General features: G+C 49.1%; 1 protein-coding gene across 1 annotated transcript in view; it reads left to right on the forward strand.

Annotated features, from left to right (window-relative positions):
• LOC144686407 (Krueppel-like factor 7) overlaps window positions 1-22,991 on the forward strand; it is a 75,931-nt gene extending 52,940 nt beyond the window's left edge. The window contains exons 3-4 of the mRNA XM_078551560.1: window positions 15,137-15,260; window positions 21,913-22,991. Coding sequence (XP_078407686.1) covers window positions 15,137-15,260; window positions 21,913-21,964 — 176 coding nt within the window. The 3' untranslated portion in view covers window positions 21,965-22,991. The remainder of the gene's footprint in view (window positions 1-15,136; window positions 15,261-21,912) is intronic.
• The last annotated feature ends 1,489 nt before the right edge of the window (window positions 22,992-24,480 follow it).

Genomic DNA, 24,480 nt, shown 5'->3' on the forward strand with positions numbered 1-24,480 from the left:
GAGTCATCGCCTTCAGCTTCTCCTATTTTACTTGGGCTCTCTCTCTCACTCTCTCCCTCTCTCTCTCTCTCTCTCCCTGTCTCTCTCTCTCTCTCCTTCAAGTCTTCACCTGTAATCTTTTCACCTTCACTCTGATGCACTTCCTTAGGCTCAAACTGATGATTCATATTGGGTCTTTGGGCTACTGATCTTCACACCCCTGTCTTCCAGCTCTTTCTCCAGTTCTACATAGATGAGGAGTAAAGGTTTTCAATTGGAGAAAGGTGAATTTTACTAAACTGAGATATAACTTAGCAAAAATGGTCTGGAAACAGCTACTTGAAAGGTAAATCAGTGTCAGGGCAGTGGGAGGCTTTCAAGGACTGGAGAGAGTTGAGAACAAATCCCACAAAAAAGGGTAGGTCACCGAAATGTAGACCCATCACCTGCCCCCACCTCCCAGATGTCAAAGAATAGTCGTTTGGTAGTATAGAACTTGAGTATTGATGAAAAGAGAGACATATCAAAGCTTTTCATCTTGCACTCATCAGGACATTCATAAGAATTCCAATATAAGGAGCAAACAATAATTTGGACCATATGTGAAGAGTGCTGATTGGTTGGCAAATGGACACTTATTGGCAGAAGCATTGTCATAGAGAATGCACCACACTCAGTTAACTCAATGTGACTCAGTTAACTGCCAAGCATTGTTTGAAATTTAAACCAGGCAGTTTGGCCCTGATTGGTCAGTGAATTACTCTGAGGAATGAGTCAGTGAATGGCTGTCACTTATTTTGTCTAGCTGAAACAGGCGCGATGTATGTACACGTTCTTGCTGTTTGCAAAGAACAGGGCACTGTGTATTAAGATATGTAGCTTTCAGTGCACGCAAATGCACCACACAGCGAGCCCAATTGACAATCTTAAGTTGGTTGTCAGCGTAATTCTTAACATACTGAGGATTATTTAGCAAATGTTGTCCAATCGCGGAACCACATCTAATGTTGGACACTGTGTTTTGAATTTTGCAAGCACAGGCTGGGTACGGTCTGTACCTTGTCTGTTGCGAACAGTGGCTGGGACACGCTGCCTTTGGGGTGTACGGCCTACACATCTAGCATCACACTGGTACTTTTTTCAGCAATGTCAATGAATATGTAGGCTTAGATGAGGTTAACAAGGGAGCTTATGTCAGGTAGCGAGAGCTCAATGCTGCAGAAAGCCTAGAGGAATGTAGAAAGCACAGGGGTGAAAATTAATAAGGAATATAGGAGAGCAAAGAGCGGGCATGAAAAGATATTGGCAAGTACAATCAATGATAATCTAAAAATATATATAAATATATATATCTTATAAATATATCAAGAGTAAAAGGAGGAATATAGAGGAACGAAGGAAAGTGTAGGGGCATATTCCTCCTCCGCCTGGTACCATGCCCTAAGAGGGCATTGGTGACCATGGACTTCCGTTGAATTGGCCCATGATTATGTTTGGCAAAGTACTGCAGTGGATTCCCATTGCCTTTGACAGTATGGCTTAATAGGAAACACTCAGAATTACACAATTTTAAATGGCACAGAAGGAGACCATTCAGCCCATCATGTCTGCACTGGCTCTCCAAATGATCATTTGATCATTATGACCTAGTGCCATTGCCCTGCTTTTTCCCCATACCCCTGCACATTGTTTCTATTCAAATAATCATCTAATGCCCTCTTGAATACCTCGATTGAACCTGTCTCCACCACACTTCCAGTCAGTGCACGCCAGACCCGAACCACTTATTGTGTGAAAAAGTTTTTTCTCACGTCACATTTGCTCCTTTTGCAAATCACTTTAAACCTGTGCCCCCTCGTTCTTGATCCTTTTATGAGTGGGAACAGCTTCTCCCTTTCTAATCTGCTCAGCCCCCTCATGATTTTGAACATCTCTATCAAATCTCCTCTTAGCCGCCTTCTCTCCAAGGAGAACAGTCCAAACCTCTCCAACCTATACTCACAGCGGAAGTTTCTCATCCCTGAAACCATTCTTGTAAACCTCTACTGCACTTTCTCCAATGTGTTCACATCCTTCCTATAATGTGGTGCCCAGAACTGTACACAATACTCCAGCTGAGGTTTAACGAGTGCCTTCTATAAATTCAACATAACCTCCCTGCTCTTGTACTCTATGCCCCTATTAATAAAGCCCAGGATACTGTATGCTTTATTAACTGCTCTCTCCACTTGTCCTGCCACCTTCAATGATCTATGATATATACACCCAGGTCTTTCTACTCCTGCACCCCCTTCAAAATTTCACCCCTTATTTTGTATTGTCTGTCCATGTTCTTCCCACCAAAATGCATCACCTCACACTTCTCCACATTGAACTTCATCTGCCACCTATCTGCCCACTCCACCAACTTGTCTATGTCCTTTTGAAGTTCTACACTGCCCCCCTCACATTTTACAACACTCCCAAGCTTTGTATCATCCGCAAACTTTGAAATTGTCCCCTGCACACCAAGGTCTAGATCATTAACGCATATCAGGAAAAGCAAGGGTCCCAATACCGACCCCTGGGGAACTCCGCTACAAACCTTCCTCCAGCCCGAAAAATATCCATTGACCATTACTCTCTGCTTTCTATTTATCAGCTAATTTTGTATCCACGTTGCTATTGTCCCTTTTATTCCTGCTCTTACTGCCTGCCATCAGGCGTATCGAAAGGATTTGCAGGCTGATAATCAACCTGTTTGGCCACGTTTTGAATGCACCTCTCATGGCCATCAAGTCCTGAAGTGGGACTTGAACCCAGAGCTTCAGACCAAGAGGTAGGGATGCTATCACTGCCCAACTAGACCTCCCAGGGGCATATTGGAGGCCAAAAAGATATCTTGTGTGTAGAGACAAGGCATTGGTCTTACTGAGCCCTTTGTGCCTGCATTCATGAAAGAAGGGGATGATATTGACACTGTAGTTAAAGAGGGAGGATGTGAAATATTGGTGGGATAAACACAGAAAGGAAGGGAAGATGAGGGGTTTAGCATCTTTGAAAGCAGATAAATGGACAGGGCCCGATGCAATGTATCCGAGGCAGCAAAGAGAAGCAAGGATGGTAATAGTGGAGGCTCTGACTGCCAGTTCCCTATCCCCTCTGGCTACAGGCTGGAGGACTGCTAATGGTGTACCATTGTTGAAAAAGGGAGGAAGGGATAGATCAAGTAATTACTGACCAGTCAACCGAACCTCAGTATTGGGCAAATCACTGGGAGGAAGAAAAAATTTGGAGGGACAACAGTAATCAGCATTTGAAAGGCACAGAGTAATCAAAGACAGTCAGCATGGATTTGTTAAGGGTGGGTCATGCCCAAGTAACTTGATTGATTTTTTTTTGAGGAGGTAACAAGGTCGTTGATGAGAGTAGCAGGTTTGATGTAGTCTACATAGATTTTAGCAAGGCTTTTGACAAGGTATCACATAGCAGACTGGTCAGAAAATTAAAAGTTCATGGAATCCAAGGGAGCATAGCAGGTGGAAAGTGGATTCAAAATTGGCTAAGTGACAGGAAGCAAAGGGTAATAGTTGCTGGGTGTTTTTGTGTATAGAAGGCTGTTTCCATCAGGGTTCCACAGGGCTTTGTACTCAGCCCCCTGCTTTTCGTGGTAAGTATCAATGATTTAAACTTAAATGCAGCGGACATGAATAAGAAATTTGCAGATGATACAAAAACTGGCCATGTGGTTGATAGGAAGAAAGCTGCAGACTGCAGGAAGATAGCAATGGACTGGTCAGGTGGGCAGAAAAGTAGCAAATAGAGTTCAATATAGTTGTTTGAAAGTACAGAACTTGAGTATTGCTGATAAAAGACATTTTGTCGAAACTTTTCATCTTGCACTCATCAGGACAATCGCAAGAATACCAATATCGGGGGGGAATAATAATTTTATACTATATGAGAAGTGAGTACTGATTAATTAGCAAGTAGACTCTGGTAGCGGCATTGCCATGGAGAATGCCCCAGTTTATTATGACTGACAGTTAACTGCCAAGCATTGTTTGAAATTTAAACCAGGCAGCTTGACACTGGTCAAGGCATTGCCCTGAGGAATGAACCAGCGAATGGCTATCACTTATTTTGTTTAGCTGAAACAGACACACTGTATGTACGTGTTCTTTCTGTCTACAAAGAGCAGGGCCCTGTGTATTAATATATGTAGCTTCCAGCACAAGCAAATGCATCACATTGCGAGCCCGACTGACAAGCTTAAATTGGTTTTCAGTGTAACGCATAGTGCACTGATGATTATTTAGCAAATGTTGTCTAATTGTGGAATCACATTGATGTTGGACGCTCCATTTGGAGTCTTGCAAGCACAGGCTGGTTGGGTACGGTCTTACCTTGCCCATTGCAAACAGTGGCTGGGACACGCTGTTTGATACGATTCACCAGTCTTTGAGACGTACAGCTTACATACCTAGCATCACACTGGCACTGAAATTCATGTGCCACATTACTCATTTGTGTGGTTGGCATGATGGCAGCATCCTATTCATGGTGAATACCCCCACTCGTGTTGCTACTGCATAGTAGCAGTGTGAAACAGCTAGCTTCACCTGTTGCTCCAATTTTTCAGATACCTTGCCCTTCCAGGGTAATCTGAGGTAGACTGGGCACTTTTCAGGTCCAAATGTGACGGCCTTAGGCCCGTTCATTAGTTTGCGCGATGTACAGCACGAAATGACCTAATCAGGGTAGCCATTATCCCGTAGGATGTCTTTGATGTGCCCTATTTCAGCATCAGTCCTCTACTACAAAGGATACAGACAATGTTGCCAGGCTGGGAGTATTTTAACTATGAAGAAAGATTGGATAGGTGGGGCAGTTTTCTTTGGGACAGAGGGGGCTGACAGGAGATTTAATTAAGTGTATAAAATTTTGAGGGGCCTGGATAGAATGGGTAGGAAAGACCTTGTCCCCTTGGCAGGGAGGTCAACAATCAGGGGGCACAGAATTAAAGTAACTGGTATGATGTTTATAAGGGAGTTTAGGAGAGAATTTTTTTCACCCAGAGAGTGGTGGGATCTGGAACTCACTGCGTAAAAGAGTGGCAGAGGCAGAAACCCTCACTGAATTTAAAGAAAAGTAGGGTATGCGCTTGAAGTGCTGTAACTTACATGGGTACGGACCAAGATCAGGAAGGTAGGATTAGATTGAATAGTTCTTTTTTGGGGCCAGCACAGACACGATGGGCCAAATGGCCTCCTTTTTGTGCTGTAAATTTGAGTCATTCTATGATTCTAAGGTTAGACCAGTGATTCATAAAAGTTTACCTTTGGTTTCTTGCTTTTGTAATCTACACATATTTTATGAATAGATTCAGCAAGGATCCCATATGCTGTTTTTCAACAGTCTTCTCAATTTGTCTGGCCACCGTTAAAAGATTTGTGTGCGTACAGGTCTCTCTGGTCCTGCAGCCCCTTCAAAATTAAACCTGTTAATTTATATTGCCCCTCCAAATTTCTGGAAGCTGAATTCAAATACAGCCCAGACTGACGGGATGAAAATCTCCTTGATCCAATGGCTTTAATAATCCAGCGTGAAATGCGTTTGGGCAGTTCTTAGCACAGTGGCCTCGAGATCCCAGCAAAATGAAAAAAAAACTGCCTCCTTTAATTCGACATCAATTGGCTATGGGTTGACCATGCCTGTGGCTGGCACACAACTGAAACGTCTCCACATTGGCACAGTGCAGGGTGCCCCTTTTTGAGAGAGTTTTTTTTTTGCCCATGCGGAGGTGGCTTTGCCTTGCACCTTGCTCTGTTTAACCTGGCTGGGAGTGATTGAGGCCTGTGCTGCATGCTGCAGGTGGTCTGTCGTACAGGCTGTCTTGCACGAGAGCAGGCCATTCAGCCCAGCAGGCCTGTGCTGGTACTCATGCTGCATCTCCCGCCCCACTTCATCTTGCCAATTAGTTCTTATTCTTTTGTCCCTTGTGCGTTTATCTAGCTTCCCCTTAAATACATCTATGCCATTCCCCTCAATGACTCCATTTGGTAGCAAGTTCCACATTCTCACCACACTGTGCAATTACCCTATTTCCTGGCAACCTTGCTGAGATCAGCACAGAATTAACAAAAGAGAGTGGAAGAAAAGGAATATAAAAATAGGGAAACTGACTGGGAAGTAATGCAGTGCAGTCATTTAAATTGGAGGTCAGGAAGTGTAAACCAATGCAGCTTTGATGGGAGCACTTTGCGAGTGATTTCTGGATAGTAGTGAATACCTCAGCCTGTCTTTCTCTGTGTACTCTGAACATGCTTCATAACTGCGAAAGATCTGGTTGAGGAAGTTAAATTTCCTCACTCTCCTTTTGCTTTTGAATTGAGGAAGCTTTTTAAAGCAGTCAAAGATTTCAGTGGGTTGTTAAAGGATGAGGAAGGGTTGGAGAGAGGAAAGGAGAGATCAGACTGGTGCAGTGATCAGGGTGAAGATGCATCATTGGCACAGTGAATACAGATCTATATTCTACACCCAACCTGTTCAGTGTCTCGCCTGGGAGGACGCGATGCTGGGCCCGAGTGAAACTGTGAATAAAATTGTCGGAAAGCCCTCATTCCAGGGAGGATCATAGGGCTCCGATTACTGCATTAGCCATGCGTCAGTTGGTACCACACTCACCTCTGAGCCAGAAGGTTGTGGGTTCAAATCCCACTCCAGAGACTTGAGCACATAATCTAAGCCGAGGGAGTGCTGCACAGTCTGAGGTGCTGCCTGTCAGGTGGGACGCTAAACCGAGGCCCTGTCTGTCCTCAAAGGTGGGTGTAAAGGATCTCATGGCACTATTTGAAGCAGAGCAGGGGAGTTCACCCTGGTGTCCAGGCCACTATTTATCCCTCGACCAACATACACTAAAACAGAATATCTGGCTGTCATCACATTGGGACCTTGCTGTGCATAAAATGGCTGCCACATTTCCTACATTACAGCAGTGACTACAATTAAGAAGTACGTCAGCTGCTTTGGTATGTCACAAAGTTATTTAAAGTGCCATATAAATGCAAGTCCTTTATTTCTTGTGAACAGTGATATCGGTGATCCATGAGTGTCTTTTTCTGGGTGCAATGCACATTGTACAATTTTCACCCTAAGTGATAGTTGTTTTGATCTTCCCAAATATATAAATATTTGGGGTGGATGATGACATTGCTGGATACCAGCAAATAAGGAGGTGCCCTGAAACACCATCAAGTCTCTCTTTATTGATACAACCAATTACACTGCACAGTGCTTGGCTGTGACCTATCTCCGAGCCAGTGACATCTCGGAGAGTGAGAACACCTTCAAGCTCCCAACTGCTGGTAAAATGCTGTGGAGGATGGGAACGCCCATCACCCTTTAACCTAATTGTTTGGAAAAAGTAAATTGGGCATTAAAATTCATTCGTTTTTCAATCCCTGCTCTGTCCCATGATATGGTGGGGGGGGCGGGGGGTGGGGGCTACTGGTTAAGATGCTCAGTGAGCACTCTCGGGTGATGGTGGGGAGAGAGTGGCTGGGAGTGGAGTTTGCTCGCAGTGAAGAATGGAAGCTGCTTTCTTGTTTTGTTAGCAAATATCATAGAGTCCACTATGCTGATAATCCACCTTGACCTTTGCTCCTGTGCTCGGTCACCTGTAGCTCATGATTTGTTGTTTACTTGAAGTGCATTCCTGGCTGATAACTCACTCGAGGCCTAACAGTGTACATTTTAACTGTGTTAGATCGGATTGAGAATGTTTGGGCCTCGCTTTTTTTTTCCCCAAAGGCAGCGAAAATCTCTGGAGCCGTTTTGCTCCTTTTTGTTTCATTTTGTCAATCTCTGGCACGGTTAAATACGCGAAACCGAAATTATGGAGCGGCACTAAAAGCTTTATTTCCCTCTCACTCTCGCGTTCCCTGTCTCGTTTTTGCCCTCCTGCCCCCCTGGGGATCGGTTGATGACAGAAGCTTGAAAAATTGCTAGAAGAGCCTGGCCTGTAATTAGTCATAGCAGCAGTCGATGTGTGGGTGGAGGATGGGCAGAGGGGGTTGCTAGGCAACTGCATCAGCACCATGCACGGAGCGGTAATTGCCTGGGCCTGTCTGTCTGGCTGGCAGCATGTCGGGGCCTGCTCGACTGCTGTTCCTCCTTTGGACGGGGGTGGGGGTGGGTGGAGAGAGAAAATACCCTCCAATTAAGTGAGCTGGCGCACGAGTGGTGCAGAGTCTGGCACCTGCGTTTCCGAGCTGCATTCATCATGTCATTTTTAGCAGAAACGTGTTCCTTTCCCGAGAAGGAACGGAAGCATTACATTGACAGCCTGAAAACTCCTGTCTCCGTGATTCCCTCTCCCTCTCTGTCACTCCTCCCCCTCTCCCTCTCTGTCTCTCCTCCCCCTCTCCCTCTCTGACTCTCCTCCCCCTCTCCCTCTCTGTCTCGCCTCCCCCTCCCCCTCTCCCTCTCTGCCTCGCCTCCCCCTCTCCCTCTCTGCCTCGCCTCCCCCTCTCCCTCTTTGCCTCACCTCCCCCTCTCCCTCTCTGCCTCGCCTCCCCCTCCCCCTCTCTGTCTCGCCTCCCCCTCTCCCTCTCTGCCTCGCCTCCCCCTCTCCCGCTCTGTCACTCCTCCCCCTCTCCCTCTCTGCCTCGCCTCCCCCTCCCCTCTCTGTCTCGCCTCCGCCTCACCCTCTGTCTCCCCTCCCGCTCCCCCTCGCCCTCTCTGCCTCGCCTCCCCCTCCCCCTCGCCCTCTCTGTCTCGCCTCCACCTCACCCTCTCTGTCTCGCCTCCCCCTCTCCCTCGCCCTCTCTGTCTGTCTTCCTCTCTCTCTCTCTCTCTCTCCCTCTGCCTCTTCCCATCAACCTGCCCATCTCGGCTGGGGATATCTTTTGGGGCATTAGCATTATCCTAGCAGTATTCCCACAGGCCCTCAGGATTGTTGGAGGGCCTTCCCAAAAGCCCAATCGCAAATACATTTTGAGAGATTGCAGCTGTACCTCCAGAAGCTTCTAGAAATCCTGGAAAATTGCTGAGTTCAGGGTGACCCTGATTTACTCATACTTGTGAGATATATATTTTTTAATTCATTCACGGGGTGTGGGTTTCGCTGGCTGGGCCAGCATTTATTGCCCATCCCTAGTTGCCCTTGAGAAGGTGGTGGTGTGCTGCCTTCTTGAACCGCTGCAGTCCATGTGGTGTAGGTACACCCACAGTGCTGTTAGGGAGGGAGTTCCAGGGTTTTGACCCAGTGACAGTGAAGGACCGTCTATACATTCCCAAGTCAGGATGGTGAGTGGCTTGGAGGGGAACTTCCAGGTGATGGTGTTCCCACGTATCTGCTGCTTTTGTCCTTCGAAGTGGTAGAGGTTGTTTGGAAGGCGCTGCCTAAGGAGTGTTGATGAGTTGAGGGAGTGGACCTTGTAGATTCTACACACTACTGCCATTGTGCATCGGTGGTGGAGGAAGTGAATATATGCGATTCTCTCTGGATGCAGGGTAAGGGTTTCAGTCACATGGGGCAGGATCGTCCCAGATTTGCACAATGTGCGAAAACAGGCGGGAAAAAGGAAGTTTTACCCACCGACCATAATGGCGGCTTTTCATGCCGAATTGTCCAAATCCAACCTCGTTGATTATGCATTCCCGGGAAACATGCTGTTTCAATGGCGGGCGGGGTCTCATTAACCCCCCCATGCAGTCACCTCGCTGCTTCATCACACCGGGGGCCATGTTTAAAGTACAGCCACGCGGACACCTCTCAGTGCTTTCAGCACAGGACTGCTGCACGGAAGACATGGACCCGAAAGACAAGAAGACTGCAGTCCCTCGGTTTTCGGTTTAATGATCTGTCCCTCGAGCACTTTTTGGATGCCGCGGAGGCCCGTCATGACGCCCTCTACCCCCGCTCTGGCCACAGGAGGGGCAGTAATGTCACCAATCCGGCTTGGGAGGGGGTGTCAGCAGTGGTCAGTGCCAACACCCTTCAAAAGAGGACAGACACCCAGTGCTACAAGAGGATGAATGATCTCCTCTGTTCCTCCAGGTTAAGTCACTCTTCTCATCACTCTCAACTCACACATTCACAAACCCATCACACATCCACAGGGCCCTCACTCACTGCCAGCTCCAGGGACATCACCATTCACTCTCTCACACACACCTTCATTGTCCTCATCCCACCCATGGGACCACTCACCACCCACACATGCCAGGCATACTTATCATCTGGCCTGGCAGGTGTCCTGCTTATACTTTCCCCATCACTATTCATATAGGACAAGCTGGCACACAACAAAAGGGAAAAGTCCCAGACCAGTGGAGGAATGCCTGAAATCAAGGTCCTCTTGGACTTTGAAAACAGAGCTATCCAGCTGGCTGGCCAAAATCTGGACCATTCCTGTGCTGACGGTGAGGTCAGCGGTGCTCTACCAAGTAAGGATCCAGCAGTGCAACCTCCGTGAGACAACCATGCTGTGAGAGATGTTCCTGTTTCACAGGCCACTGCCATGCACTAATTATCTCCCCTTGCTTCCACAGGCACATCTGGGAAACAGCCGACAGAGTCCATGACCCAGGGCCTCCAATCAAGTCCTGAAGAAACCTCAGAAGAGGAATCTGATGACATCCTCATTGAAGACCCGTCACAGCGCTCACCCACACCCTCCACCAGCGCAGGGACACACACCTGGGTGGGACCTAGCTTTACAGTAGCCTCAGGATCACAATCTGGTGAGCACATTGCGCTGTCTGATCCACAGCAGACGGCAGCAGGGACTTCCCAGGTCCCCGGCACTCAGAGGACTGCTGGAGGCCAGAAATTTGCTGAGTCTGAGTCAGATGACGAACATCTGGACTCAGTCATGTCACAGTTGCTGGAGCTGCAAAGGCAAGCTCAGGAACATCAGGAAGGGATGTCCGCTGCATTCCTCAGATTGCAAGACACAATGGAGGCATCCGTCTGCCTTTGGTCTGAGGTGATGCCGGCATGCCAATGCGCTGAGGTCAACAGTGGTTGACCTTGGTCCAGGACGTTGCTCCTGCACTGCTGTATGGGCTCAACTCCATCACTGATGCCATAGTTGGCCTCCAACAGTGTCAACATGAGAGGGGTGTGGGGCAGCTCCATCTCACTCCAGGCCGATCTTACTTCCCCTTCTCCTCAAGGAGTCAGCCTGGGGCCCTCGGACCCATAGGGAGGAGAATCAGCAGATGCACCCTCCGGGCCCATCCACCCAGGTGACTCCGGGCATGTCCAGTGCATCTGAATACCCTCTTCCTGTGACCTCAGCAGCTTCAGCTCCACAGGCTGAGGAGGATGTCACTGCCACACAGCTGGACCCTGAAAGCAGGCCGGGGCCCTCCAGGTCTCAGGGCACCCCCAGAGGATGCCCGACATGGTCATCACAGACTGCCTCCACCCCTGCTGTGGATATCCGGGGAGCACCAAGATATAGCACCAGGGTTAGGGAGGTTAAGAAGATGCAGTTGCACAGCCTGGGCACGGGTGTTGATCACTTGTACATAATGTTCATTATTGTCGATAAACTCCCAAGAACGTCTCTCTGCCTATGGCTCCTTGTTCTGATGAGCTGTGTTTGTGTCACTTGTGAAACCTTTCTGCACAAGATAAAGGCAGGTGTCTCAGTCCAGGGCCTCTTCCCTGTTCTCTGTGCAGCCTTCAGACCAAAGTGATGGTCTGGCCTCACTCTCTGGACACATCAGTGATGCCTGCACTTTGATGGTGCTGGACATTGCTGCCAGAATGTCGTGGGCAGGCGTCACAGAGTTCTTTCATTCTCTCTCTGTGCTCTCAGCACCTTTTAAGGTGTGGGGCTGCCCCCATCTCTTCAGCATCAGTGACCATTGACGCTGTGCTCCTGAAGGGGTCAGGTGCTGAAGGCTGACAAAGGATCGAGTGCATTTAAAGTTTCATGGCTGTGTCTTCATGATATGACCCTGATCACAGAGTCGTCATCATTCTGCTGTAATCGAGCGACTATTAGGGGCTCCACTGCGTCTCCATGAAAGGAGCATTCTCACAGAGGGTATGTGCACTGCCATCAGCCAGACTGGAGTCAAATGTTCACAGATGTAATGTGAGGATCTATGGGGTCACCTCACTGCATGTCGTCATCATCCTCCACAAATCTAGCAGCTATGAGGGCCTCCAGAGTGGGCCTGCCTTGTCTGGCCAGTGCAAGGGCCTCATCACCGTCATCACGCTGACATGCTTGGATGATCCAGCCAGGAGGGGATGATTCCGGCCGGCTGGCCTTATAAGGATATGCAGTTGCATTACAATGAAATTCCCAATGTCCGATGGTGGGGATCGTGGCCCGCCATTGATGGGCAGAGCGGGTGATTGCAAACTGATCTCACGACATCGTGAAACCGATTTTTGGCCTTCCCGCCATATTTTCCGTTCACAGCCGCCATGATGCCCGCCATCAGCAGGCACAGAAACTTCCGCCCATGGTGCGCAACTGCCGATTTTAATATTCCAGTCAAGATTCCCCGTCATCATCAAAACGTTCAAGAGACTCGTTCCATAACTAGGACCTGAAATTAATGGAACTGTACAACTGGGTGACAAATCATTAACCCATAGAAGAAAATCGTTCATCTGTAGCATTAATGTCCTTCCATACTGCCAGATATCGGGCACTGCTTGTGACAATCAGAGCAATGACCCTCGATTTGGTTCTGTATGGATGGGATGTTAAACTGAGGTCTGCCCTCTGAGCTGGATATAAAAAAAATCACAATTTGGACAAAGAGCAGCAAGTTCACCCCAGTTTGCCAGCCAATGTTTATCCCTCAATCAGCATCACTGAAACAGTTCATCTGCTCTCTTCCTCATTGCTGTTTGTGGGAGCTTGCTGTGCACAAATGGTGCCACATTTCCTACATTACAACAGTGACTACACTTCAAAGTATGCTGGTTGTAAAGCGTACAGGGACGTTCTGAGTTTGTGAAAGGCACTATGTAAACACAAGTCTTCCCTTCTCTTTCCTGGGAAGACCATTTTTATTTTTGAATGCCTCCTTATGTGCTATTGCAATACTTGCTCTGTTGTTTGCAAAGTAAACAGGCCAGTATTCTTGGAAACACCATTGCAATTCAGCTCGGCTTCTGTTTCTGGGCCAGTTGTAACCAGTTCCCTGTGCCTCCTAAGCACTTTCAGGCCTGATGTACAGGAGATAGTTCAAATACAAATAAGGAAACAAAACTTTTTATATCCACTGCTTGGTTCATTCACCTTTGGCCAGTTAAAGGTCAATTCAAAAAATAGAGGCAGTCTATGGCAGTTGCCTTGTATTCCTGAAAGGTATGAAAACTGTAACCTTACAATGATTAGTTCTTATATGAAAGCAGTGCAGATTTAGATGGTGCAGTGCACTGCAGGCCCCGGTCTGTGTCCTGGTGCAGTGTGCTGTAGGCCCTGGTTTGTGTCCTGGTGCAGTGTGCTGTAGGCCCTGGTTTGTGTCCTGGTGTAATGTGCTGTAGGCCCCGGTCTGTGTCCTGGTGCAGTGTGCTGCAGGCCCCGGTCTGTGTCCTGGTGCAGTGTGTTGTAGGCCCCGGTCTGTGTACTGGTGCAGTGTGCTGCAGGCCCTGGTTTGTGTCCTGGTGCAGTGTGCTGTAGGCCCCAGTTTGTGTCCTGGTGCAGTGTGCTGCAGGCCCCGGTCTGTGTCCTGGTGCAGTGTGCTGTAGGCCCTGGTTTGTGTCCTGGTGCAGTGTGCTGTAGGCCCTGGTTTGTGTCCTGGTGTAATGTGCTGTAGGCCCCGGTCTGTGTCCTGGTGCAGTGTGCTGCAGGCCCCGGTCTGTGTCCTGGTGCAGTGTGTTGTAGGCCCCTGTCTGTGTACTGGTGCAGTGTGCTGCAGGCCCTGGTTTGTGTCCTGGTGCAGTGTGCTGTAGGCCCCAGTTTGTGTCCTGGTGCAGTGTGCTGCAGGCCCCGGTCTGTGTCCTGGTGCAGTGTGCTGCAGGCCCCGGTCTGTGTCCTGGTGCAGTGTGCTGCAGGCCCCGGTCTGTGTCCTGGTGCAGTGTGCTGTAGGCCCCGGTTTGTGTCCTGGTGCAGTGTGCTGTAGGCCCCGGTTTGTGTCCTGGTGCAGTGTGCTGCAGGCCCTGGTTTGTGTCCTGGTGCAGTGTGCTGCAGGCCCCGGTCTGTGTCCTGGTGCAGTGTGCTGTAGGCCCCGGTCTGTGTCCTGGTGCAGTGTGCTGTAGGCCCCGGTTTGTGTCCTGGTGCAGTGTGCTGCAGGCCCCGGTTTGTGTCCTGGTGCAGTGTGCTGCAGGCCCCGGTTTGTGTCCTGGTGCAGTGTGCTGCAGGCCCCGGTCTGTGTCCTGGTGCAGTGTGCTGTAGGCCCCGGTCTGTGTCCTGGTGCAGTGTGCTGTAGGCCCCGGTCTGTGTCCTGGTGCAGTGTGCTGTAGGCCCCGGTCTGTGTCCTGGTGCAGTGTGCTGCAGGCCCTAGTTTGTGTCCTGGTGCAGTGTGCTGTAGGCCCCGGTCTGTGTCCTGGTGCAGTGTGCTGCAGGCCCTGGTCTGTGTCCTGGTGCAGTGTGCTGTAGGCCCCGGTCTGTGTCCTGGTGCAGTGTGCTGCAGGCCCTGGTTTGTGTCCTGGTGCAGTGTGCTGCAGGCTCTGGTCTGTATCCTGGTGCAGTGTGCTGTAGGCCCCGGTTTGTGTCCTGGTGCAGTGTGCTGCAGGCCCTGGTCTGTATCCTGGTGCAGTGTACTGTAGGCCCCAGTTTGTGTCCTGGTGCAGTGTGCTGTAGGCCCCGGTCTGTGTCCTGGTGCAGTGTGCTGTAGGCCCTGGTCTGTGTCCTGGTGCAGTGTGCTGTAGGCCCCGGTCTGTGTCCTGGTGCAGTGTGCTGCAGGCCCCGGTCTGTATCCTGGCTCTGTGGTGCACTGCAGGCCCAGGTCTGTGTCCTGGTGCAGTGTGCTGTAGGCCCTGGTTTGCGTCCTGGTGCAGTGTGCTGCAGGCCCTGGTCTGTATCCTGGCTCTGTGGTGCACTGCAGGCCCAGGTCTGTGTCCTGCCGCGGTGTGCTGCAGGCCCAAGAATCTATTCTGTTTGGTGCCCCTGTAGTACACTCCCCCCAGCGTTGTGATTAAACGTAGAGTTTGCCTACCTGGATAACGGGTTTTTCTGAATTGCCTCCCTTGCAGGTGAGAAGCCATACAAGTGCTCGTGGGAAGGTTGTGAGTGGCGTTTTGCACGAAGTGACGAGCTCACCCGACATTATCGGAAACACACGGGAGCCAAGCCGTTCAAATGTAACCACTGCGACAGGTGAGATGTCACACAAACACCCCCCCCTTTATAATATGGGTGGCGAACAGGGTGAGGGCGATGGGGAGTGGGCGTGGGCAGGATGTGAGGGTGGGTGGGATGCAGAGTGCGGTGACTCGCGAGGGTAGCTTGTCGGATGAATGAGCAAGGCTTTCTGAATTCAGGCTATGTGGAGCAAATATGCAAATTCAATTTACTCCCGTGGCATCTTGCTGCGGCTCTCTCTCTTGGAACCTGTCCTCCTCCCTGGTCCTTCCCCCAGGGGTCCTAGTCCAGAGTGTCCAAAACCAGTTGTTCGCATTATAACCAGTTTGCAATAGAATTGAGCAAAACCTAATCGGAGACAATTTAGGGGATAAATTCAGGAGAACGTTTTTTAAAAAAAAAAAATTTTTGCCCAACGCTTGGTGTTTGTTAGTTACAGGAGTTGGGAGAGAAAAGGCTGTTTGAATATAGAAGTTAGAATAGGAAATAGGAGTAGATCACATGGCCCTTCGAGCCTGCTCCGCCATTCAATACGATCATGTCTGATCTGATTGTGGCCTTTCCTGCCTGTTCCCACGACCCTTGTCGATCAAAAATCTGTCTAACCCATCCCTGAATATATTCAATGACCCAGCCCCCACTGCTGTCTGTGGAAGTGAATTCCAAAGACTAACCCTGACCGAAGAAATTCCTCATCTCCATCTTAAATGGGGGACCGTGGCAGAATGTCATGAGGATGATCATTTCCTGTGACCAAACGTGTTGGGTGGGGGTGGGGAGGTGTTGGCGGTAGGAGGTCACATGACAAAACCTCCGGAAACATGTCCAACCAGAGTTGGCAAACCTACATGTGCGTTCTCTCGAGTTTTGAGGCGGGGAGAATCTCGGCGGGTGGACTTGTGGTGACCCTCGGAGGGGTCGGCTGTTTCCACGTCGGCTCTTGGGCTCGATACGAGAGGAGCTCCATGGCCTCCTCCAGTTCACATAGTGGAAAGGTCAATCCCTTCTCCTCTCGCATGGCGATGTCCATTGGACAGTGCGTGTGACTGGCTGTGCCGTGCCTGTCTGAAACTGATCCCCTGTCTGCCTTTCTACTGGAGAGCTTTCAGGTTGGCGGGGGGGAGGGGGGGAGGGGGGGGAGGGGGGTGGGGTCAGGTACACTCTGCTTTTAACCAAACTGTGGGTAATTGGCAGGGCCATCTCAAAGGCTGTGACTCCTTTCAGACGCCAGATTCCATCCAGTGATCCGAGTTGGAGCGGCACTAGATCTCTCCAACCCCACCCCTCCCCACCTCCTGTGGGCTCCATGAACGTGAGGAGTAAACAAGATGCAGTAAATAAGCCGGCGGCACATTATCAGAGCATCACTGAGCAGTATTTTTATTACCCTGGCAGCTGCCCAACTCCGACACCTTGGAGCCTTCCAGTGGCATCGTGCCAAAAAGTCAGCTGGCCAGTGGCTGTGCTACCATACTGTGAGCAGACTGCTCCTGTACATCACACTCCAGTGTCTGGCTTTCATCATCTCCCTGCTCTCTGTCTGACTTTCTCCATTCCTGACTTTCCCTCTTGATCCTTTTTCTGTCACTCTCTCTCTCTTGTTCCCTCTCTCTCTCTCTCTCTCTCTTGCTCTTTCTTTTTCTCTCGGTGATACTCTCATATGCTCTGATTCTCGTTCATCCTCATTTTCTCTCTCTCGTTCTCTCTATTTTTCTATATGTGTGTGTCTTCTCTTTCATTCACACCATCTCTGTATTAGGCTCTTTGCTGTCTTTGCTGACCTAACAACTGCCTGTGGGGTTGTTAATGCACGGGTGCAATTATGAATAATTTATTGACTCTTCCCATCTTGTGCTGTCATCTATTTCCCATTAGCTGAGTTCAGTTAATGAAGCCATGAGTGCAGTGTTGAACTGGCAGTCTGCATTGTGTGGCGTGAGCTCCCTGCCGACAACTGTGCAGCCTGTCATTAATTCGGTCTAATAACTTAATCAGGTGTCGATGTGGTGCGCTAGGCCAAGCTGAAGCTAGTGGGGGCGGGGAGACGTTGGAGTGTGTGTGTGCAGAGGGTTTGGAGAGCATTCGGTCTGATCAGATGCCCACTGATTGCTTGATTGCAGTTGGCATGCCAGCTGGTGAGGAGCCACATCCACACCTGCTCATGGTGCCATCTGCTGAACAGATCGCCACCCACCTGCCTCTTCACCCAGCAAATCCGCGGAATATATGGTCCTCCATTTCCAGAGTGTCTGTCTTCTCTCTCTCTCTTTCTCCACTCTCTCTCTCTCTCTCTCTCTCTCCTCTCTCTCTCTCCACTCTCTCTCCTCTCTCCCTCTCCTCCCTCTCTCTCTCTCTCTCTCTCTCTCCTCTCTCTCTCTCCTCTCTCTCTCTCCACTCTCTCTCCTCTCTCCCTCTCCTCCCTCTCTCTCACTCCTCTCTCTCTCTCCACTCTCTCTCCTCTCTCCCTCTCCTCCCTCTCCTCCCTCTCTCTCTCTCTCTCTCTCTCTCCTCTCTCTCTCTCCTCTCTCTCTCTCCACTCTCTCTCCTCTCTCCCTCTCCTCCCTCTCTCTCTCTCCTCTCTCTCTCTCCACTCTCTCTCCTCTCTCCCTCTCCTCCCTCTCTCTCTCTCCTCTCTCTCTTTCTCTCTCTCCTCTTTCTCTCTCTCCTCTCTCTCCTCTCATGCGCATTTGGCATAGTTCCTGCTGTCGCTCTCTATCTCTCACTCTATATCGCTCTCTTTCTTCTCGCTTTCTCTTGGTATTTTTCTCTTTTCTGCATTCTCTGATTCTCTCTCTCTCTCTCTCTCTCCCTTCTCGCTTGCATATTTGTATAGCATATTCCATGACAGTATGATGTCCTAAGGCATTTTATATTTGAAGTGACATCATGTTGTAGTGAAGAAGTGGCAGCCTATTTGCACGTAGCAAGGTCTCATAGATAGCAATGATATAGAATCATTATAGAATGGTGTCAGCACAGAAGGAGGCTATTTGGCCTGCCCTGTCCATGCCAGCTCTCCTCAAAAGCAACTTGGCTAGGCTCAGTCCCCTGTCCTTCTCCCCATAGCCCTGCAAATGTTTTTTCTTCAGGTGCTTATCCAATTCCCTGCTGAAGCTGCACTTGTATCTGATTCCACCACTCTCAGGCAATGTCAGATCCTAACCACTCCTTGTGCCACTGTTGCTTCATTTGCCAATCTCATCAGCGTGCTCCAGTTCTCCACCCTTCAGTCAATGGGAACAGTTTCCCTCTATCTACTCTGTCTAGATTCCTCACTGCTATCAAATCTCCTCTCAACCAGGAGAATAACCCTTAGCTTCTTCAATCTAGCCACTTAACTGAAGTCCTTCATCCCTCAACCATTCCAGTAAATCATTTCTGCAATCTCACTATTGCCTTCACATCCTCCCTAAAGTGCAGTGCCCAGATTTGGACATAATACTCCATTAGAGGCTGAACCAGTGTTTTTATAAAGGTTCTTCATAACATCCTTGCTCTTGTGCTCTCTGCCTCTATTTATAAAGCTCAGGATCCCATATGGTTTTTTTTAACAACTTTCTCAATCCACCCTGCCACCATTGGTGCACATATACCCCCAGGTACCTCAGTCCTTTGCACCTCCCTTGTGTGAATGTACCTTGACTCTACCCGGGTCATCGCCTCTTTAAAGACAGCCCATTGCTCCATTACAGTTTTGCCTGCCAGTCTTGAATTCCAGTTTACCTGGGCCAGATCTCTTCTCACCCCATTGAAACTGGCACTCTTCAAATGAAGTATTCTTACTCTAGAATGCTCCTTGTCCTTTTCAGTAAATGACCTAAACCTTACAGCACAATCATCACTGGTGCCTAAATGTTCCCCAGTGCCACTTGATCCATTTGACCCACCTCATTTCCCAGAATCAGATCCAGCGATGCCTCTTGTTGGACTGGAAACATGCTGATCGAGAAAATTCTCCTGGACATACCTCAAAAACTCTTCCCCTCTCTCTGTCCTTTATACTATTACTATCCAAATATGTATTAAAGTCCTCCATCATAATGACTCTAATGTTTTTGTACCCCTCTCGAGTTTTCCTGCAAATCTGTTTCTATCTTTCCTACTACTTGGTAGCGGATTTAACGGTACCTTGATTGTTTCCTAACTGTATCCAAATAGATTCTGTTCTTGACTCCTCTAGGATATCCTCTCTCTCCAGCACTGGAATATTCTCCTTGAACGATACTGCCGCCCCTTCTCCTTTCTTTCTTCCCTTCCCTATCTTTCCTGAACACCTTGTATCCCAGAATATTTTGTACCCCGGTCCCTGCTCTTTTTTGAGCCAGGTCTTTGTTATTTCCATGTGACTATCTGTGCCTGCATTTCACCAACCTTATTTACCACACTTTGTGCATTCACATACATGGGGTGGAATTTTATGTCAGCGGACTTTTATGTCTCGCCAAAGTCGATGGACTTTTGAAGGGCTCGTCGCATTTTAGGGCCCAGCCCCCGCCGAAACAGGGCAGTCAAATTCCACCCATGCACTGTAAACCTTATTGCATTCCTGCTTGTTCTGACCCCACCTAATACCTTACTATTTCTGAATCCAATGTTAACTGCGCCTCCTAATCCTTTCTGCACCTTGTTTCTCTTTTCCGACGCCACAACTTGGTGACCATCTCCCCCCCCCCCCCCTCACCAAGTTTGTTCAAACCCTCCGTGTCTTGCTTCTGTTGAAGTGGTCCCAATGCTAAAGAAAATCTTACCCCCTCACCGCCTCCTGTTCCACCTCTCCAACCATGGATTCAGCTGCTATTTCTGAACCCTCTGACACTATTGCTTTCCCAAACTTCCTCCCACTCCCCCGTACAGCTGAATCTCCTGTGGGGCTGCGGACTGGGCTCTGGCTACACTTTCCATCATGCTCACAGGTGACTATCGGTTGGGGACCGACATGCACTTAGGGGAATCCTGCATGACCTGCCTGGTACTCGACTCCTTGACCCCTTCCTTCTCTGCCTGCGCACTGTTAAGCTGTGGGGTGACCACATTCAGAAATGCACAGTGCATGTGACACAATTACACCAGCTCTTGCTCAAGCTCCAAAACCTGGAACTCTAGCCAAGTATACTTCCTGCAAATGTGATTGCCCAGGAGATAAGCGTCTGGGAGTTCCCAGGTGGAACTGGATGTGCATTCCACAGGACTGAGGTGCCCTGCCATTCATCTATTTATTAGACTAGGTAAATGTTACAGAAATAGTCTGCAGTATAATACTTTTTAAAAAAAAAACTCACCAGCTACTCAACACTCAGCACCTGCCCTTGTGCTGATGCCATTTTAATTTTGTTTAACTTTGCTCCTGGCACTGACACTCCTCTTTGCTAGTTTGTCCCTGAACTCCTTCGGGTACCTGCCTTTACTTCTGGGTCCTCTTAACAACAAATCACCAACCTGCTGTCCTGTGCTGTCACCCCCTGATTTTTTTTTCTCATATTTGTTCTCTCAGTTCTCCCTCTCCCTGTCGCACACCCCCCTCCTCTCCCTGCCAGGCCCTCCCCATCCCCCTTCTACCCCTGCTGCCCGCCTGGCCCACCCCTCTCCCGCTGCCGCGAGTTTTGCAGAAAATATTGGAGCCTTTCACAGAGCAAAACCGAGCCTGGCAGAGCCAAACAGAGCTAAACAGAGTCTGGCAGAGCCGAACAGAGCAGTGATCTTCGAGAACTTTATAAGGCAGTTAATGATATGGAATCAGTATATACAGACACTTTTTAAATTAAATTGGGAGAGTTTGATAAGGAGCCAACAGATTCAAAGCAGCAAATGGCAAATCTAAGACTGATCTCAAGATGTCCTTCACACAAGAGTGTTTGAAAGTTGAAAAGGATCGCCAGATAGAATGGTGGAAGTGGCTGTGTTGTTAAACAGTGTATACTGCAAAGGGGAAGGGGTTGTCCTATGACGAGAGGTTGAGTAAATTGCATCTTTATTCTGTGGAGCCCCGAAAAATGAGATGTGATCTCTTTTAAATATACAAGATTCTGAAGGGGCTTGAGGGTAGAAACTGAGAGGTTGATTCAGCTGGCTGGGGAATCCAAAAGACAGGACACAGCCTTAAGATAAAGGGATGATCGTTTAGGACTCTGGGGCTGTAGCTCTGAGTTCGAGTCCCACCCCAGCGCTTGATGGCCAAGGAATGAGAGATTCCTGATCAGCCATGTGATGGAGCCTCTGCCATCACTATCCATAGCTCCAGAGTACAACATGCATGGGAAAGTGTGCATTGCCACAGCAACTCTGACTCCCTGAGTGAACTGCAACACACACACACACAACCCCCCCCCACCCCGCCCTCCCCTCTCCCCCCCCCCCCCCCAACCGACCACCACCACCACCACGAAGGGTGCAAAAAGCGGAAATTGAGTTCCCAACTCCCGGTCCTCTTGGTTTTCATTTATGTAAATTTTTCCAAAAAATTCTGGAGAAGTTCTGGGGGAGGGGGGAGGGGGGGGGAGCAAACCCCTAGGCTGGGGAGTGGGACAAAATGGCTGCATTTTACATGGGAAGAGAAAAGATGGCCATGGTTTGTGTGTGAACCCGGATGATTGAGGTAATGCGGTGAAGCATACACACGGTTGGGCTGTTTGTATTTTGATGAGATCAATTTTCTTTATTTCGTTTTCAGGTGTTTCTCCCGATCGGATCACCTCGCTCTTCACATGAAGAGACATGTTTGAGAAGACACCCAACCCTACACAACACCATGGCATGACTGTTAGAGGGAGAAGGACCTGTTTCTAAAGAGCACAGATATGTGGTTGACTTGTTGCCATGTTGCATTGAGCATGTGTGCATACACGTTTGCACACACACACATACACACACTCTCTTTTTTTCTCTCTCTCTCTCTCTCTCTCTCTAGCTATATATATATATATATATATAACATATATATATATATATATATAGATGTATACACACCCACACACACTCTATATCTTGGTTTGCCTTACCCAGTCTATCGGTCAGTTAGACACTGCCAAACGATTACTGATTTAAATCGCATTTGGATTTCTGTTGCCATGGAAACCAAAGGGGATTACAAACTTGAGACCACCTTCCAAGCCTTCACAGTGAGAACACTTGGTCCACTCGTAAACCAATTGGCCTTCCAACCTTGGACTCCAACTCCCACTAGGGACCATCTCCATATTGTCAGTGTTCTGCTGCTCAAACAAACCGATGTGGGGGCAAGGACAGGTCGAGACAACGTGCAAGGAGAAGTAAATGGTGGTCGGAACTCAGTTTCTGCAAGTTCTACAATGTGCAACCAACCAGGTTATCATCAGGCCCGCCCAGTGCCAACCTGTTGTGGGCGTTTTTCAGCTCTTGTAGCCAAGTGGAGTTTTTTAATGGAGCAGTACTGTACAGAGTCGCTGGCTGCTTCCCTTTTGAAGAGGACATCCAAAGTGGTGAAGTTTGAACGATGCGAAGACATGGTTGCTGATGGGCCCTGTCCCTTTGTGCCCATGTGCCCAGTGCCTCTCCACAAGCACCAGAAGGATCGGTAGTCGCTGGCGCCATTTTGAGCAAACCAAGTGCAGCCGCAGCGAGGCTTGTGGGAGCTGGCTGCACCCCTCCTCCCCCCTCCCCTGTTAAAACGTGCTCCTCCCCAAACTTTCTCAGCTGAACTGGACTGGAATAGATGTGAATTAACTAATTTATAAGTAGCTCGCTTGGACCTTGTCTACGCAGGCTGGCTGAACAGACAGACGTGGTGGGGGGTAGGGGGGTGGGAGGGAAGGGGGCGGGCGGGCAGGGGATTTATTTTGCTTAAAAGTCTCATGGGAGATTTCCACCTCCCCATCAGCTTGACTCTAACCATTCTGTTTGTAAATGGCGATTTCTAATTGACCCTCCTTGTGGATTAGGGGCCTAATGATAATTGTATTGGTAACTAGGTGAATTTGGTTTCAAGGTGAAATCACTCTCCTCCCATTTGGTAGTCATGTGTCCTTCCCAGCTGTAAAGCTACAGTGCGAACCTGAGCTCTCGATGCATGAGCAAGTACAGGCGAACCACTTTCTCGGCCTTTTCTGAACCCCCCCACTCCCTCTTGTTTTGGAGGAAGCGTCTCCACTGGCTTGGTTGCCTTGGCAATGCCGAGGAGCGCCAAGCCACCCACCAGCTGACTGCCTTGTCTGCTCTCAGTGCACAGTTCGTGGCCAATGAGACAAACCAAAGATTGGGGCAGACATCTGACGATAATGAGCGCCGCTAACTCGCACATTCTCTCTCTCTCTCCATTATTTAAAGCTTATAATTTATTTATCCGAGTATTCTCACGGTGACACAGCTCAGTTTAACCATTTCACTCACCCCTGGTGTAGTGGGGAAGTGTTGCTTGACCCTGAGTTCCGAGGACCTCGCGGTCTGACGCCCGGCCACCTGCCACTTCCTGTCTCACCCGCCTCTCTAAGTGTCGAAGGGAGCACAGTGCCTTTCAACCTGCCTGATCAAGGCCTTTCATTATTTGACCCGGTCTTGGCCGTGCAAACATCTGACTTAGCCACCTCTATGCAACTTCTTGTAATGTGCTTACCCTAATGGAATTGGCATTGAAAGCGCACTGTGTCCGGGCCCGTTCCACCAGGCATGGGGAAGGTGGCTTGCCGAAGGATGCCCTGTAATTTGCCTATCTGAGGGTCAGACCTGCTATTGGGTACGACCATGGGTAACGCGTTCATCTATGGGAAATCTAGCCAACCACACGGCTTCACATTTGAGACAACCGGCCATTCCAAGCTAGCTTCCACATTCCCTCCTCAAGTGGACCAACTGGCCATGTACCTCAGAGAAAGGGAGAGCTTTACAGGAGGACAATGGTGGCTGTGAATAATATGTCTGGATTTTCACTTTTCCTTCCAATAAATGAATGGACAGCATTGACCAGGCATGTGTGGTAGAGGTGGACTAACCTGGAAGGAGGACACTTGGAACTGGCAGCCTTTAAAGCTAAAAGAAGAGAAGGGAAGTGTGAGGTGGTGAGGATGGGGGATGGGGCGGGGGGGAGGGGGCGGTGGGGAGGGGGATGGGCACAGCTGAAGAAGGAAAAGAATGTGTTGAAGCGTATAAGATTTAATAATTAAATTATTTATTTTACACAATACAACTGAAATGGTCTTGCCTCTCTGAGTCACACAAGTGTTTAAGTAACAGTAACTGTCCACCCATGAGCTATCTGATTGACCTT

This window comes from Cetorhinus maximus, chromosome 11 (assembly GCF_964194155.1).
Source record: "Cetorhinus maximus chromosome 11, sCetMax3.hap1.1, whole genome shotgun sequence".
Classification (NCBI taxonomy): Eukaryota; Metazoa; Chordata; class Chondrichthyes; order Lamniformes; family Cetorhinidae; genus Cetorhinus; species Cetorhinus maximus.